Source organism: Podarcis bocagei (genome assembly GCF_964188305.1).
Source record: "Podarcis bocagei genome assembly, chromosome: 8".
NCBI lineage: Eukaryota > Metazoa > Chordata > Lepidosauria > Squamata > Lacertidae > Podarcis > Podarcis bocagei.
This window is the reverse complement of record NC_138133.1, coordinates 41,989,867-42,008,267: the sequence shown is the minus strand read 5'-3', so window position 1 is coordinate 42,008,267 and position 18,401 is coordinate 41,989,867. Positions and strand designations below refer to the sequence as shown.

Here is an 18,401-nt window from a genome sequence, read left to right as displayed (position 1 = left end):
TCTTGTGGTCTGGTGCATCTTATAGAGCAAAAAATACGGTATATAAATGCTGCTTCAGACAGCAAAACTGCAAGTTGAACAGGCAGCAAAATGGTACAGTACACATATGCCTTGATCTAAAGAGTGAAAGAATCTAAAACTATTCTCAAAAGCCTACAGAAAGCAAGAGTGCCAATTTTGCCACACAACACACATTAATAGCAAGACAAGAAATGGAGGGGAAGGGTATACCTGTCCTTAAAGTGAAGCATGTCTTGGTTCCTTGAAAGTGTTGAGTAAGATCCTTGTTGGAACGTGGAGAGCTAACTAACCATTGGGAATATTGGGCTTTTGTATTAATTTTAGCCAATATGTTGTAATGGAGAAGAGAGGGAGGCTTTGAGATGAGTAAATTACTATAATTTCATTATTTTTATTGTTCTGTTGTCTCTTCTCTTCCTAGAATTTCCTGCCTACTTGAAATTTGAAAGAATATAATCCGAGTGAGCAATGACTAAACAGATTATCCTTGTTTGTTTCCTGTCTTAAAGTTGCCTTTCTTTTATCTTGGTGGCAACCATACTTTCGCAGGAGCTGTTGATTAGATTTATTGGTCACTAGATTAATGTGCTGATATTTACAGGAGCTCAGGATGTCTCCTCCACACATTTGCAATAAGACTGGCACCACAGTCGCGAGAGTTCATAATGAGGATCTCTTTTTCAGTGAACTCAGTGAGTGCAATCCTACCCATGTCTACACAAAAGCAATTGTGTCCACCCCCAGGTAAATGAGGTAATGCTCTGTTGCCTGAACTTCAGGCCTTGAGGTTCAGGTAAAAAATGTTGCACATTTCTCAGAATTGAGCCCTGGCACTAAAAACCAGACTTCAACCCCTGTGTACATTAATTCAGTGACCTACATAGGATTCTTAAGTGGGAGTGATGTGTATATCCTGATTCTCTGCAGTCTTTATATCATGGACACTTCCAGCCCCTCTGTCACTGTGTTTAAATTGCATTATAACCAAGTTAAAATGGGTGGTAGTCTCGTAATCTGGGGAACCGGGTTCGCGTCTCCGCTCCTCCACATGCAGCTGCTGGGTGACCTTGGGCCAGTCACACTTCTTTGAAGTCTCTCAGCCCCGCTCACCTCACACAGTGTTTGTTGTGGGGAAGGAAAGGAAAGGAGATTGTTAGCTGCTTTGAGACTCCTTAAAGGGAGTGAAAGGCGGGATATCAAATCCAAACTCTTCTTCCTCTTGGTCTGTTCAAGGGTGAAGAGGAGGAGGGCTTAGCAGCCTGGAGGGCAGGGCTTTGGCAAGCTTCAGGTCAGATGCAGGAGAAAAAGATAATTTGGCCAAGGCACAGGGAAGACTGTGATCTATTTCAACCAAGCCCCATTGTCATGTGAGGAAGACTGGACCTTGACTGTAGAAGATGTCTCTTAAAACATAATACAGTAGTTATATTTACACTTAGGGAATTCTGTGGTGACAAGGGAGCAGGGCCATGTTTTGAGCGCTGCCCCTGAAATCACATCTTCATTCTGCAACAGCCGTGTTATGTGAGATTGTGTGCAAAGAATTCTTGACATGTGAGCATCTACCAATGCAAAGTGTCTCTGCCTAATTCGGACACCTACATACTGCTGTCCCAATAGCACAGAACCCCTATACGTGCGCAGGATCTTATACATAAGTTTTATTTACAGATAACCACACACAAACCCTGCTTGTCCTGGGAAATGGGTGCAAAAGTGGTGGAAGGGCACAGCCTTTAAAAGCTCCCACAATTGCCCTACAGGTGAGTAACACGTGACCAAGGCTGATGTTTCCTCATGTACATATTATCTTTGTATTTATGGGGCACCCAGAACTGCTAATATTTCCTGGAGCCAATCAGTTGGGTAGCATTAGGGCAGAACAGGCAACATTCACGAGAACTGCATCCTGCTGGCAGGGGTGCCAACTTGAATAAAATATGGTGGAGGGGGCGCGGGGACAAGTTAGCCCTGCCCTGTATCAAAAGACGTACTATTTGAATGGCAATGCCCATCAACTTTTGGGCGGTCCAGACCCCTCAAATATTTTGCTGGGGACAAAGGGACAATGACCCTTAAGTGCTGGCTCCGATGCCTGCTGATCTAGGCGTCGGCTGTTGACATCTGCCCCTACTCTTTCGCTAAGAGATGTCTCATCTCTCTCTGGCTCCAATCCTATCTTCGCTAATCAAGACGTGAATTTAGTGGGGCGTTCACTGTGTACGCCTTATCGCGCAACGCTATGCACGTGTATTCAGAAGCAACTCCGCGGGAGTTGCAGGCTAGCTGGGGCAGGGTGTGCCAAAGCCTCCTCCTCATTGTCGCACGTTACCGCGGGGGTGGAGGGTGGAGGTTCTTGTCGCCCCCTGCACATACGCAGGCAACCCGCCCGCGCTTTGGCGCCTGAGCCTCCTGCCGCGCCGGCCACGCGCAGGCCTTGCCTAAACTGCGTCCCTCCCGAAGGGGCGGTTTCGCTGCGCACCTCCGCCCGTCGGGGGCGGGGCTGCGAAGAGCGACGCCTCCCTGGAGCCCCTGGGCTCATAAGAGGGCCGCGGCGGGAGGGGGCGCAGACGGCGTTGCTCGCTGGGAAGGGAGCCGAAGGTGCAAGGATGGCGGTGGTGTGCGCGCGCGATTTCGCCGCGGTTTTTTTCCGGTGAGTGATCGCCCAGGCGTCTGCTACCCAGGCACGTTTACTCGGGAGTAAGTCCCGCGGCGACCTTCCTTGGGCGCTTGTTGCCCGATATGCACACATGCAGTTATCTATCTATCTATCTATCTATCTATCTATCTATCTATCTATCTATCTATCTATCTATCTCCTTTACGTTTTCGGGGAGCTGGGGTGTCAGCGCCTGCTTGCTTGCCCCCGTTGCTCGCTTGCCCGCTTTCCTCCCTGGGCAGGATCGGTCTCCTGAACTCCTGACCCGAGCAGCACCCCTTGGTCTCCGGCTGCCATCTGGCTCCGCCACCTGCCGCGTCCTCTTTGTCCGGCGCTCAAATGCGGACTAGGTGGCGCTCCTCTTTAAATCCAGGCGGGTTTTCTTTCTGTCTTGGAGGGGCAGGACGGGAGGTCGGCGTCGCAGGATCCGCAACTCTCGGTCGGTCACACGCTGTTGTTTTCTTAATTGGTTGCTTGGAAGTAGCCTCCCCCTTCCAAGATCATCTAGCCACCGGTTGAATGGACTGGAGGCTTGCTAAAATAACTTGAAACCAAGGGGCGGGGGGTGGGGGTGGAGCTGTGTGACTCCAGCTTATGGGGTTTGTGGAAGCAGCTTCCGACCTAGTGGCCTTTACTCATAGAACGACGTGACTTGCTACACGGCAAGAAAAGACAGACGGGCCGCCCTGTCTGTGGTTTAAACTCAGGTCATACCTTTTGTTAGGCTCCCACAGGTGGATGCCCTTCACCTTTTTCTCCCTCCCACGACTGGATGCTTGAAGCCGAGCATGCATGATGTTAGAGCCACAGTCCATCCTGTACTCCTGTTGGATGCATTTTCCACAGCTTCCATCTGATTTGAAGTCATAAACCGTGTTTAAGCAGAGATTTGTACATCTGAGACATCCTTTGAGCATGTGCAGATAACAGCCTCAGGAGAAGTGGGGAAATGAAGTCATGGAAAGTGCATCAGGCGAATACATCCCCGCCCCCTCTATGGCAATGACCTTGTTGAGTTTTAAGCCACAGGTGCTTGCAGAGCCACAGTCTAGCGCTCTTCTCTTTTATCTAGGGTTCCTTGCCTTGAAATGTCTCTTGCCTCTGTCTACTAGTACACTTGAAATAAAATATCTTTTGGATAAAGAAGCTTAACTCTCTGAAGTGCCTCTTGGAACCTGTTGAAGTTGCAGGTCAACTTCACATCCTTTTGAGTAACTTTCACAGCACACTAACTGCTCTCCTGCACCACATGCTAGTGTGCCCCATCACACAATTTAGGAGTTAACCAGTTTGTGCATTCCTACAGCATTGCTGGCTTGTTTCAGATGGTTTGTATATTGTCAGTGAAGCAGGTATCTCATAAAGCAGCTGTTGGGGAAGCTTATTTGCTCATTGGGATAGATTCTTATTCAGATCAGCCTCACAGGCCAAATTTAACCATTTGCATGTCAGTTACATGATGTCATTATGGCACAACATGGTTCCTGCTTGTCAAAATCCCTTGCACAGCTTTGCAAGTCTTCCCAAAGTCTTCTTTGCAAGTCTTTAAATCCAATGTTGGAGGTTTAAAAGAGGAGGCAAGTGCTTTAACACAGTGTTGTCTTAAAGTGGCAAAGCGCCCTTTGAAGGAGACAGGGAGGCTGCACCAAAGAGCGCTTTTGCCAAGCACTTTAAGAGTAGATGCACTGCCTATGTCACTGGTGCCAACCCCAGGGGTCCGTGGGGGCTTTGGCCCCCACAAGAATATATTTGAGGGAGCCACACACCCCGTTAGTGGGCACCGCCAGACCCCGCTCTGCCTCTGGCTTTTCCTCCTGGTCCATGAGAGAGGAGGAGGAGGAGCTGCTGCCAGCCATTGACCACTGCATTTGACTCTGCTCTGGCTCCTTCTCCAAAAACACGATACAACATTGCACATTGTGCATGTGGCATCACATGCACATGCCTGCACGTAGTGTGTGTGACATTGCATATGGTCCGCGTTACATTGTGTGCCCCCCCCCAGTCTTCACGAGATGATGCCAGTGACCTGTGCTGCTTTCTTTTTCATTTCCCAAAAGGAGAAAGAAAGAAAGACGTGTCTTGCAAGCAAAGTCAGCAGAAGTGATTTCTTCTGTGCGGTACCTTTGCTTGTAAAATGCAAGTTACAGGTTGGGTTGGGATGCCATATGGACTTTAATCTGTGGTGGTGACATCTGTTTAGCTTTTCTCCACTGAGAGCTCTTGCCACAGTTAATCCTTTAATGTGTTCGTAAAATTACTTTTTACTTAAGACCTGTCAGTGGGGAAAAGAGTGTCTTTCTGGAGACAAATGTCACAGGAATCGGTTCCAAGAATAACTTAAATCTAGATACCACGTATAGCTTGAGCCACAGTGACCCTTGTGCAAGCCTTGGATAAATAGCCAAGTTACTGGAGTTGTGCTCTATAAATGTGAAACTCTTCTGAACACAGAGCAGAAATATAACTGTCTCAAGGGAAAGGTCTGCCTAAGCAAAACTCATGACATGTCTGTTGGCAACTGCAGACTAACATGGATTCTTGGCAGAGTATTGTTTTATAGGACTGCAATCTTTGACCTGATTTAACCAAGTTGGGATTGTTTCTAAGTAATCTTATATGAGTAGGCTGCATATCCAACAACACAGTGCTGTTGCTTAAGTGAGGGCATGGCTCTGACTTTTTTTATATAAAAGCATTAGGCAACCTTAAAAATTGATCTGCTGTAGCCAGATTACAGAATTAAATATAGGGCAATCATGGCATTAAGGAGACACTCCTAATGCTGTGCTGGGACAATGGTTGAGTCACAAATAACCTAATTTAAAGGTTGTGTCCTAACCAATCATCCAATATGGATCTTTCAGTTGTAATTAACCTTGTTTCAGGTTGCCTAAGCAAAGTTCTTGGATATAGGTATACAGTGAGATGAAGTAAGATCCTGCAAAAGTATCCATTGGCAATCAAGGTGACTGGCTAAATGCTTATAAATCTGAAGTGAGACTTTTATAGACAGCCTGTAGAAAGTGCTATGGCTGAACAGTATAAAGGACTAGCCACTGCCATCCTAATTGTCGGCTGCAGTGTTTTTGCTTTTTGCAGGGGGTCCTCTTGGATTGAGTGCAACTGTGGAAGCACAGGTAATGTTCATGGCTAGGAGTGCCTTTTACCAGCTTATGCTGTCAGCTGTGACCCTTTCTTTAGGAATCATATTTTGTCTCAGTCACACATGTGCTGGTTAAAATCAAACTAGACTACAGTGGTACCTCGGGTTAAGTACTTAATTCATTCCGGAAGTCCATTCTTAACCTGAAACTGTTCTTAACCTGAAGCACCACTTTAGCTAATGGGGCTTCCCACTGCTGCCACCTGCCGGAGCACGATTTCTGTTCTCATCCTGAAGCAAAGTTCTTAACCCGAGGTACTATTTCTGGGTTAGCGGAGTCTGTAACCAGAAGCGTATGTAACCCGAGGTACCATTGTATTTAACATAAACTTTGTTGGGCAATCTTGAAAAATGGCTTGGAACTGGTACAGAATGTCAGGATGTCTGATGAGGGTTAGGTGTTTGGGCAAACCTGTATTGTACATATTAGCAGCCAATATGTTTCTGGGTCCAAGGAGTACTGGCCTAGACCTTCAAAGCCCTAAACCTTTGGGTCTTGGTGATTTGAAGGATTGCTTACACGGATGCAAGCCCGGCCAGGCATTAAAATTTATCTTGGGAAGGAAGGATGAAAGAAGTCTGCAAACTTGCCAAGGAACTGATAAGGTTCATTACTGAGTCATCTGCAGTTTGACAGATCACTCTTCTTCTCAGGCAGAGAGGAAAAATGGTGAAAACAGGTCATTTATTGGGACAGAGTGATTTTTGCATCTGTTATTAAAGTTGCAAAACAATGAAGGACGGGACGGAGCAATGGAGAAATTTCTGAAACAATGGGATATCAGCTACGCCCAAGGCATGATGGAGAACATCAACAACCGGGAAAAGATAGACGTAACATTTTATAAGGACAGGAAGAAAAACCACTTACAGAATAATTGCCACACACAAGAAGAGCAAGGATATAGTTTGAGTGCCTCACTTATAGTTCTATCAATCATTTAATGTGTCAACACAAATGGAAGTTATTAATATTGCAGCTGTTGTATAAGGGATTATTATTTTGACCAGAATTTAATTGAAATTAATAAGATTTTGGAACACAGAAATAAAAACCCCCACCAAATCTAGCACATGGGGGGTCACCTAAATTATATAATTCAGTATTTGAATTATTGGTATTAGTAATTGTATTATAATTTGGTATTGCTATAATGAGGCTATTATTGAATTGTAGTTTAAAATTAATAAAAAATATTATCAACATAAAATTTATTTTGGGAACCCTAGATAATTAAAATGGCAGGCAGTAGACACAGGACCTTCTCAGTGGTGGCCTCACACCTTTGATAATTCCTCCTGAGGAAATTGTGGACTGGATCCTTTATCTTTAACTGGGCTCTGAATAATAATAATAATAATAATAATAATAATAATAATAATAATAATAATAATTTATTATTTATACCTTGCCCATCTGGCTGGGCTTCCCCAGCCACTCTGGGTGGCTTCAAAAAGAATATTAAAATACTATAATACATCAAACATTAAAAGCTTCCCGAAACAGGGCTGCCTTCAGATGTCTTCTAAAAGCCTGGTAGTTGTTGTTCTCTTTGACATCTGGTGGGAGGGTGTTCCACAGGGAAGGCGCCACTACCGAGAAGGCCCTCGGTGCTGGACCTCAGTGTCCGGGTAGAACGATGGGGGTGGAGACGCTCCTTCAGATATACTGGACCAAGGCTGTTTAGGGCTTTAAAGGTCAGCACCAACACTTTGAATTGTGCTCGGAAACGTACTGGGAGCCAATGTAGGTCTTTCAAGACCGGTGTTATGTGGTCTCTGCGGCCGCTCCCAGTCACCAGTCTAGCTGCCGTGTTCTGGATTACTTGTAGTTTCCGGGTCACCTTCAAAGGTAGCCCCACGTAGAGCGCATTGCAGTAATCCAAGCGGGAGATAACCAGAGCATGCACCACTCTGGCGAGGCAGTCCGCAGGCAGATAGGGTCTCAGCCTGTGTACCAGATGGAGCTAGTAAACAGCTGCCCTGGATACAGATTTGACCTGTGCCTCCATGGACAGCTGTGAGTCCAAAATGGCTCCCAGGCTGCGCACCTGGTCCTTCAGGGGCACAGTTACCCCATTCAGGACCAGGGAATCCTCCACACCTGCCCGCCTCCTGTCCCCCAAAAACAGTACTTCTGTCTTGTCAGGATTCAACCTCAATCTGTTAGCCGCCATCCAACCTCCAACTGCCTCCAGGCACTCACACAGGACCTTCACTGCCTTCACTGTTTCTGATTTGAAAGAGAGGTAGAGCTGGGTATCATCCGCATGCTGATGAACACCCAGCCCAAATCCCCTGATGATCTCTCCCAGCGGCTTCATGTAGATGTTGAAAAGCATGGGGGAGAGGACAGAACCCTGAGGCACCCCACAAGTGAGGGCCCAGGGGTCTGAACACTCATCCCCCACCACCACTTTCTGAACACGGCCCAGGAGGAAGGAGCGGAACCACTGTATAACAGTGCCCCCAGCTCCCAGCCCCTCAAGACGTTCCAGAAGGATGTTACGGTTGATGGTATCAAACGCCGCTGAGAGATCCAGCAGAACTAGGAAACAGCTCTCACCTTTGTCCCTAGCCCGCCGGAGATCATCAACCAGTGCGACCAAGGCAGTTTCAGTCCCATGATGAGGCCTGAATCCCGACTGGAAGGGATCCAAATGGTCCGCTTCTTCCAGGCGTGCCTGGAATTGTTCAGCAACCACTCGCTCAATCACCTTGCCCAAGAATGGAAGATTTGAGACTGGGCGATAGTTGGCTATTGTGGCCGCATCTAAAGATGGTTTTTTAAGAAGCGGTTTAATAACCGCCTCTTTCAGCGAGTCTGGGAAGGCTCCCTCACGGAGGGAAGCATTCACCACCCCACGAAGCCCATCGCCCAGTCCTTCCCGGCTAGCTTTTATAAGCCAGGATGGGCAAGGATCAAGGAGACAAGTGGTTGGTTTCACTCGTCTAAGCAGCCTGTCCACATCCTCGGGGGTAACAGATTGGAATTGATCCCACACAACTTGACTAGACAGGACTCTAGCACTCTCCCGCCCCGGCCCTGCTCCCATGGTGGAGTCTACCTCTTCTCGAATCTAAGCGACTTTATCTGCAAAAAACTTTGCAAAGTCATTGCAGGAGATCATGTGGCCCCTACTGGGCCCTGATGGAGCAGGTGGTTCTGCTAAATTGCGAACCACCTGAAAGAGTCTCCTGCTGCTGTTTTCCGCAGATGCAATAGAGGCGGTGAAGAAAGTCTTCTTCGCCGTCGCTATCGCCACTTGGTAGGCTCGACATTGAGCTCTAACCCGTGTCCGGTCAGATTCAGAATGGGTTATCCGCCACCGGCGCTCTAGCCGTCTCAACGATTGTTTCATTGCCCTCAGATCCGTGGAAAACCACGAGGCTGTCCGGGCTCCATGCAATCGGAGAGGGCGCTTTGGAGCCAAACAGTCAATAGCCCTGGTTAACTCCACATTCCAGCGGGCCACCAGGGAATCAGCTGAAAGGCCATCAACATGGGATAAAACATCCCCTACCACTCTCTGGAAACCATTTGGATCCATTAAGTGGCGGGGGCGGACTATCTGAATCGGTCTCGCCTCCCTGCAGAGGGGAAGGGTCGCGGAGAAGTCCAGTTGCACCAGGAAGTGATCTGACCATGGCACTTCTTTGGTTTCACTTTTACTTAGTGTCAGATCACCAACATCCATAGAGGTAAACACCAGGTCTAAGGCATGCCTGTGGCTATGAGTTGGGCCAGACTTATTCAGGGACAGCCCCATGGAGGCCATGCTTTCCACGAAGTCCTGAGCGGCATGGATGTTAAAATCCCCTAGGACAACCAAACTAGGTGTCTCCAGGAGGACATCCGCCACGACCTGAAGCAGCTCGGGCAGGGAATCCTTGGTGCAGCGGGGAGGTTGGTACACCAATAGAAATCCTGTACTGCCCCTATTGCCCAACTTCCAGAACATGCACTCAGAGAACTGGGTCTTTCCAATAGGACGCCTGGTGCAAACTAATGACTTCCTAAAAATCACTGCAACCCCCCCTCCCCGCCCACAAGGCCTGGGTTGCTGTGCGTAAGAGAAACCTGGTGGACATGCAGCGGCAAGGACAGGCCCATCTGCTTCATCCAACCAGGTCTCTGTCACACATGCCAGGTCAAATCCTCCATCCACAATCAGGTCGTGGATGGCAGTGGTTTTATTCATCATTGACCTGGCATTGCACAGCAACACTTTCAGGTCATGTGGGTTTCCCTTGTTGATTCCAGTATCCTTCCGGTCAGGACCAGACCTGGAGGCAGGGATAGTCCTCAGACAACGACTAAGCCTGCTTCCTCGGTAATGACATGGTCTGGTCTTAGCGTAACTCCTCCTCCTACCCATGATCACTGAGAACTGAAAACACTTCCATTCTAATCAGGTTTTTAAATGTTGTGCTGAGTTTCTACTGTTTCCATTAATAACAAGCTAAAATTATCAGTAGTGTGTTGCATTTTTAGCCACAGCTGCTTCACCTTTGTAATTATAGTTTATGGAATTGTTTAGCCCAAGTGTTTTAGAGGTGGTCTGGTAGACATTGTCAAATGTTTTTTGATAGTCAAGTGTGAATATAACATTCCTCAGTTGAGCGGATGGGTCCTCTTAGGCATCAATAACTAGAACAGGAAGCAGGAATTAATATGCTTATCATGAGATACATGCAAGAAGTGAATTTAGGCACTAACAATCATTTATTTGCTCCTTACAGCAGATGGGCCCTATTATATATTCTAGCAAAGACTCCAGTTACTAGTCTGTCTTCTAAAGATGCTGTGCTAATATTGGAAATAGTAAACTAGACCATGTTTAGGGGCCCAGCTGGCACACACACACTATTCTGATCAGCTGCAAAGATAGTCAGAAGGGGATGACACTGTATAGCTCATTGTTACATCTACAGATCAAAACAATCACTGTTGGATCAAAATGCCCCTTCCCTCAAGTGCTTAATATCTCTTTTTCTAGCCTGGAAGAAGGTATATATTTAGCAATGCATGAATTGCTCTGCATCTAGGCTGTAGGCTGACTTGAATTATATCCATGGTGCTACTGTGTACTAAAAATGATTTCCTTGCTCTTAAAACTGAAACCATACAATGTACGTAAAAAAATAACAAACCCCAAACTGCTTTCTGTTCTAGATCTCTGGTGTCAGTGGGAGCATCTCTAGGGTCAGTAACAAGACAGACCCTGTTTGCACCTCTTCCAGCTGCAGCTCGGCCCTTCCGTGTTTGTAACCATGACAGAAGCAGTCGGAGAGGAGTTGTTGCAAGCACCCTAGAGGAGCTTATTAGCAAGGTATGCCTCCTGTCAAAAGCACAAGCCTGATGATCATGTCAGGACCTCATTATCTCAGCCATGTGTTCAAAAATTCTTGCCCCACATACACACAGGTGGTGTGTGTGTGCGCACTACAACCTCCATCAGCCCCAGCCAGGACATAAAAGGCACCAGGTGAGTGAAGGCTACTGTGAAGTCCTGGATCTAGCAGGGATGTTAACTTCTTGAATATTTTATTAAGGATTTTCTTGTTTTACAGAAGTAAGTGTAATGCCTCGTTGTTGTTTTTTCCATGTAACATTTTTACAAATCCATTTCATTTGTTGAGGCATTAGGGGGAGAAGAAAAAAGAAGAAAAAAGAAAGGGGGTGGAGAGAGGGAAGATAGATGGGGGTGGGGTTGGGTGGCGGTGTTTCTGTTATGTTTAATGTATGTAGAGTTTGGTGTCAGCGTTGCTTGTGTTGTTCACTTGTGTTCCTTTGGTGGTGAGAGAGGTTGGGGTTGGCCTAGGGTGTGATTGTTTGCTTGTGATTGGCTGTGGTGATCTTTGTTTTCGTGTGTGAGTGAGGTGGGTGGGTGGGTGTTAACTTCCTGGAGAAGTCTGGTCCTACCTGTTTGTCTTAGCTCCAGTCATAGCTGTATTAGATGCTCAAGATACCTTTTCCATTCCAATTAACTTAGCCAGTGATCCATAGGACTCTAGTCTAGAGAAAAGTTCTCCACTGAACCTGAAGATACATCTCATCCAACAAAAATCCAACACCTTCTGCATATCCCCAAGGGTGCTCCTCAAGTTATCTCAGTCCCTAAGTGTTAGGAGAAGCAGGGCAGCAATCAGGTCCTTTATCCACAGTGAATTGGTCTGAAGGTCTCCCAGTGAGCTTCATAGCTGACTGGTGAGTTTCACCCAGGTTTCCCATGTCCATGTTCAGCATTCTGATCACTACACCATGCAGGCTGTCTCCACATGTGATGTGGAGCTGCCCTGTTGTAAGCCTCCTTTGGGATGAGGCCTTTGTAATGTAATTAATCACTGTTTCAAAGATGCCTATGTTTTGCAGAACTACATTTGCACTATTTGTAGTTTACCGCTGGACCATGAGCACTGGTTACATGTGCATGCCTTCCATGCAACAGTGACCAGCGGTTTGAACTCCCTGCCCTTATCTCAGGAGACGATTTATATTGCCATGAGCACCAAGAAGAGAAATTTGTAAAAATTGGGCCAGCTTTCCTTGCGCAACTTAAGTTGGCAGTTCAGTATACTTGTATTAAACAACACTTTAATAACATGTTCTTAACCCATGTCCTCCTTTCCCTTTTTTACTTTTTATGGATTCAAAAATTGTGATAAAGTTTATATGGAAAATACATCTCTTAACTGAACAAGTAGAGCAGAATTGTGGGAATTGTCCCCACAAACCACCATTAACTTGATTTGTAGAATGCAGAGGTGTAGAGTGGATTGCAGCTGTCCTACTTAGGCCAGGCTGGGGAGATGGCTTTGGGTTGGGCCTGGAACCAGTCACAGCACCAATTGCTACCTCAGTCAAACCTCGGTTGTCGAATGTAATCCATTCTGGAAGCCCATTTGGCTTCTGAAACGTTCGACAACTGAGGCATGGCTTCCAATTGGTTGCAAGAGCTTCCTGCACTCAAGTGGATGCTGCGTCGGACATTCGGCTTCCAAAAAACGTTCGAAAGCTGGAGCATTTCTGGGTTTTTGGCGTTTGGGATCCGAAGCATTAAAAAACGGGAGCTGTTCAGGAGCCGAGGTTTGACTATACCAGCACTGGAATGCTGCATGGATGGAAGACCATCTCAGAATCCTATGTACAGTACTGTAGGAAGAGGATGGGAGTGGGAATGGAATTGAAATGTAAAGTAGTTAAGGTGATTTGGATGATAAAGGGCAACTTGCTTTGTAGCTGTAGGAATCTAGACTGCTTCTGCAAGTCACACTAATAATGCCCTCTCTTGGCAGCAGAATTTCTTTAAAATCTATTTTCGATTTGAGTTCTAATCTGCAGGGCTAAACTAGATACATCATTGTGAATGTGATCAATATTCACTTTTAAAGAATGTAAATAGGGAGGAATTTAACTTTCCACAACCACCAAACCTCTCGAAGTAATTTGTTTTGGAAAGAAGGCCTCCATTGTCACTGATGGGGGCTTTCCTCCTGATTGAAAATAGAAAGGTCTCATGCATGCATGCACACACAAAGCCAGCACTGCTGCTTATATATATGTGTGTGTGTGTGTTTATTTTCTGTTGCATTCATATAATGAATTCAAATCCTTGTTTGGTCCTAAGCGTTGACTTTCCAGTGATAAAAATAAGCACATTTTGGAGGAGGCTTGAACACCATGTGAACACATGGCTTCATAAATTGGGGCTACACACACAGATCTGATTCTCTTCCATAATTTTCTCCGTTCAAAAGTAGTTGGGCTCATGTTAGCTCAATCTATGACAGCTTAATCTATGCAGAATGGTGCATGCAAATAACTGAATAGTACAGTTTCTGAGTAATAGACATTCACACCTGTGATGTGTCTTGCTTCAGTAGGGGGTAAGTAAACTAGGATTGCCCTAAACCAATAAGGTATTTGGAACTACGTTTTGCTCTTCTGTCTGTATTTTAGACCTTAGATACCTTAATGATTACTGCTGGGCTGATAACACTAGTTCTGGAGGAAGATGGCACAGTGGTGGATACAGAAGACTTCTTCCAATCCCTGGGAGACAACACACATTTCATGGTTCTAGAGAGAGGACAGAAATGGAAGCCAGTAAGTGTTGTTCTGAAAATAGTTTATTACAGAAAATAATAAACTTGATATGCCCTGTTTGCTTTGAGTTTAAACAAAACTTCTTCAGTCTTTCTGATTACAGGCCTAATTACACCCACCAAACCTTGGAGATCGGCCCACCAGGAAGTTTGGGGCAGACTACCCCTCTCTTTCCCATGCCTAATGTCGTATGTGACCTCAGGCATGGGAGACTCCAGGTCCCACGGGAGCAATGCAGATTCGGGCGCTAGATTCTGAAAGTGCCAACTTGTTGACGCAAAGGAAGAATCGGGAACAGACTTCTTCTACCTTTTAATTGCCAGCTTGAATTCAGTTCCTGGTATTGTGTCTGCTTAGTTACAAAAGACATAATTGTTTCCATCTCCGTACTGATGTAAGCATTAATAGATAGATCACGCCCGTGAAGCCTATTGTAATAAAACTAGGTATGCTTCTTTGGGAATACATCCTGTTGAACAAAGGAGAACTGAATGTGTGTTTACTTGGAAGTAAGCATCCAGAGCAGAGGGTGGCAGTTACAGGATAAAACAGTGTTTCACCATGAGAGTAAATAGTCGTGCCAATTAGCTAGTAGAATTACGTTTTTTCTATGTATATTCTGTATTCCCCCACCCCACCCCAAGAAGTAAAACCACAAATTTAATAACTGAACACATTGCAGAGGTTAGGTAGCTGGAGGGTGTAAAACACAGGACAAAGGCAGCACTACCTCCATGGATGACTAGTGAGATAGAGAATGATATCTCCTGAACCTTCCTCCTCTGATTTGCTAGTCCCCCAGTTCAGTAGAAATCCTGAAACAATAAATGTTATATCTGACATTATATCACTTGTGTTAAATCTGGATACTGAGGTTATTCTCCGGTGTCTCTCTAAGCCTTTTAACTAGGTGGTGGCAAAAAAAATATTTCCCAAACTGTTCCCAAATTTTTCAAACAACCTTTACCGTATTCCGGTAATTGTAAACTTCCAAGGGACTCAAGAGCTTGATTCAAAACCCATTTTGGTGGTTAAACCATAGTTCAAAGGCTATTGATTAATTTCTGTTCTCAATAAATTAATTAGTCTAAAAAAAAAAATCCTACAGGGCTCTTGGGTGTAGATAGGTGTTGTGAGCTGAAATATTTCACACACTTGTTTTTCTTTCCTCTGAATTAGGGGCCAAGACCCTGCTTTGCAGCAGTACAGCAGCCAAAGAAAATGGGGGTGGCAAATATTACCTTTGATTTGTACAAAGTGAACCCTAAGGACTTCATTGGCTGCCTAAATATCAAAGCTACATTTTATGAAATCTATTCTGTGACGTATGATATCCAATGCATGGGAGCAAAGGCTGTACTGAGGTAAGTGTGTGCCTCTAGTTCAGACGCAACCATGCATAGGTGAAATTACACCCAAAAGTCCACAGCTGAATAACTCCCTTATTAAGACCAACTCAAAAGTCCGACATGGGGCAAGCTTTCAAGCCCTCTGGAATCCTTCATTGGGCAAACTGTTAAGCAAAGCAGTGACTGCTAGGGTGAGGGAAAATCAACAAAAGTTGGGGTCAGTGTTGTACTAATGAGACCATCATGAATATTTGAGTGCAAGGTGGAGACTGCATGTGTGCGATTCCCTCCCAGGTGCTACTGTTTATCAAGCTACATACCTAGGATTCTGGGATAAAAAAGCAATGGCTGTTGTCCCCATTCATTGACAAAATAAAGCCTTCTTTCCCACATCTTAAACAAAGCACCTGGGTTCTAGGGGAGGCAGAGAGCACAAGTAAAGGGAAACATGGCAGTGAGTTACATTACAAGAAGTTGTGTGGAGGGAGAGTTGTCCGAGTGTGCATCACTTTACACTTTGAACTGCATTTGCCACTTTAATGTCCATGCACCTGTTCTGGGATTTGATATTTGTCTGCCCCACCATGAATAGCTTGCTGGCAAAATTTGCCACCTAACTGCTCAGTCTCTACGGCCGTCCACTTATGAGCAAGATAAGAATCACTGGTCCAAGTGCAGATCCTTAAAGTACTCAGTACAAATGTTGCACTGATAAAGACTATAAAAAGGAAATGCTGAAAGTGAAAGAGGAGCTGAAATGCCAGAGCTGCTGTTTCTGTAATGTCAGTCTTCTTAAAAATAAATTAAAAATAAAATAAATTAAAATAGAGAAGAAAATTATTGATAACTCTGCTGTCTGTTCAGATATCTTAATGTGTTGTGCAATGGAGGCTAAGCAAGCTACACCTGATTCCCTAGATACATGGTGACCTGCTAAATAAAGGCACGAGTAAGTTGAATGTTCAAGGAACTGGCAAGCTTATAAAATGACCTGAAGGTTCTTGATGTCTCAGACTCTCTGAAACACTAGGTGGTGGTAGTGCCTAAAATTTCTGAAACAAGAACTGGAGTGCAATGATAAGGAATTCCCTATAAAAATGTGGGAGTTACAAATGCAGAAGGACTCCTGCAAATATAGCAAGCACTGACATGTTTCTAGAAGTTATTAAAGTGGTGAGAGTGGGATAATATCCAGAAACAACAGCTTTGGGTCGGTTAAGGTAGGCTACTGGTCTGATCCAGTATATTTTAATGCTTGCTGTAGCATTAGGAACCAAGCGAATATATATTAGAATTAATTCTAGCAGTCCCCTGTAGGAAAGAATGAGCCTTTCTGACTTTCAGGTTAAACTTAATTGCAAAGTAAATATACTTAGAATGGCAGCAAAAAACAAAAGGAACTTCAGCTTGGTATTTGAACATAGGAATTTCAGAACCTTTCACAATAGCATGAAAAGAAAGCAATATAATAAATTGGCATAGAAGTTTCATATAAAATGGCTGGAGCAGGCATAGGCAAACTCCGGCCCTCCAGATGTTTGGGACTACAACTCCCATCACCCTTGACCACTGGTCCTGTTAGCTAGGGATGATGGGAATTGTAGTTCCAAATTGCTAACAAACTTTAAAATACCTGGATAATTAAAGATTGTTACCAGCAGCTAAAATAACAATATTGGTGTCAGGTGAGATTGGACATTCCATAACTGGGATGCTCCAGTTGAAAAGTCTCTTTTTTGCTGACCACCTGATGGTGCAGGATATCAACAGATCTTGGAATGCAGGCAGGTTGACATGGGAGTCTGTTTTCTCCAGGTAGCTGGGCCCAAACCATTTAGAGCTTTAAAAGTAAGCATCGGGCTCTTTGAATTGGACTTGGAAGTGAATGCTGCCAGACATTCTGCACTAATTGAAGCTTCTAAACCATCTTCAAAAGCAGCTCCAAGTATAATGTCACTGCCATCAGCCATGCTCTGATAACCTTCCATTTGGGTAACTGGCTAGGCTATCCCTGTCCAGAAGTATCCTGTGCTACCAGTTGGTCTTCAAGCAACAAAGCTGGATACAGGAGAATCCTTAAACTAAATTTGCTCTTTCAGGAAAAGTGCAACTTCAGAAAAAGTGCAGAGCATGTGCTGGTGTAAATTGTATATGGACAAAAGTGATGATGTGTTTTCTCCTTTTGTGCATTTTTTTTTGAACCTGTCTAAGCTTAATGTGTTTCTTTTTTTAAGGAGTATACTTCGATATCTGTCACATATGGCACAAGTTACGGGACATGTCCTTCTTTACACTGGAACATATGTGCTACAGTTAACGGGTGACTATGAAGAAGATCGGCTTACAAATGGAAAGCGCTAACTAAAACCAGCATAAGAGCCTTTTATTGCTGGTTCTGCAGCTGATACTTAAGCATTTTTAACTTAAATATATTTATAACTTAACACACTAAATGGTCAAGCGGCACTCTAATGACCAAAAGTTTAACTAAAGTAGCTTTTTTCATGTACAGGTTTTTCATTAAGATAATGATGTCATAAGTGTAAAAATATGATTGGAATCTTTTTAATGCAGTGGAAGGAGAAGTTTTTCATAGAAATTACTGTGTACTGTGCCATAAACTTCAAAAATGAAGAGTTGTGTGAATAATGGAAAGCAGGCATTTAGTGACTTATCAACTGAGATGTTCTGTTAATTAGCATATGAACAGCCATGTAGCAAATTCTGATTGGAGGTGGTGACTGTAGAAGTTTAATACTAATCTTGCCTACCACTTAAAACTGTTTTTCTTATAAATAAATTTCCAAGCTTCAGTATTTCAAAACTACATTGTTGTGCCATTTCTCAATACCATCTATCACTGCCACTGCCGCAACGAAACATGTCTCTCCTGTATCGGTCTCTTGCAGCCACAACAGGTGCTGTAACCTTCCAATAGTTTGACTTCACCCCCAAAGGCTCACTCCTCCATTGTCTTCTGAGACAGACTGATGTCAGCACAACACACTCACTAAAATATGAAGCTTTCAGAAATTTCCACACAACCTTATGTTAATAGTTCAAGGCTTCTCTTGTCAAATCTGTATTCAGGGAATG

General features: G+C 44.7%; 1 protein-coding gene across 1 annotated transcript; it reads left to right on the top strand.

Annotated features, from left to right (window-relative positions):
• Window positions 1-2,515: 2,515 nt before the first annotated feature.
• Window positions 2,516-18,129, top strand: CIDEA (cell death inducing DFFA like effector a). The gene is made up of 5 exons (XM_081205676.1): window positions 2,516-2,674; window positions 11,023-11,179; window positions 13,810-13,956; window positions 15,136-15,320; window positions 17,540-18,129. Exons 1-5 carry the CDS (start codon window positions 2,631-2,633, stop codon window positions 17,664-17,666), a joined length of 660 nt encoding a protein of 219 aa, XP_081061802.1. The 5' UTR covers window positions 2,516-2,630; the 3' UTR covers window positions 17,667-18,129.
• Window positions 18,130-18,401: the final 272 nt, after the last annotated feature.

Coding starts and splice junctions, on each gene's coding strand:
- CIDEA (XM_081205676.1), top strand. CDS start 2,631: ATGGCGGTGGTGTGCGCGCGCGATTTCGCCGCGGTTTTTTTCCG. Junction 11,180..13,809: donor TAGAGGAGCTTATTAGCAAG/GTATGCCTCCTG, acceptor TCTGTATTTTAG/ACCTTAGATACCTTAATGAT. Junction 15,321..17,539: donor GGAGCAAAGGCTGTACTGAG/GTAAGTGTGTGC, acceptor TCTTTTTTTAAG/GAGTATACTTCGATATCTGT.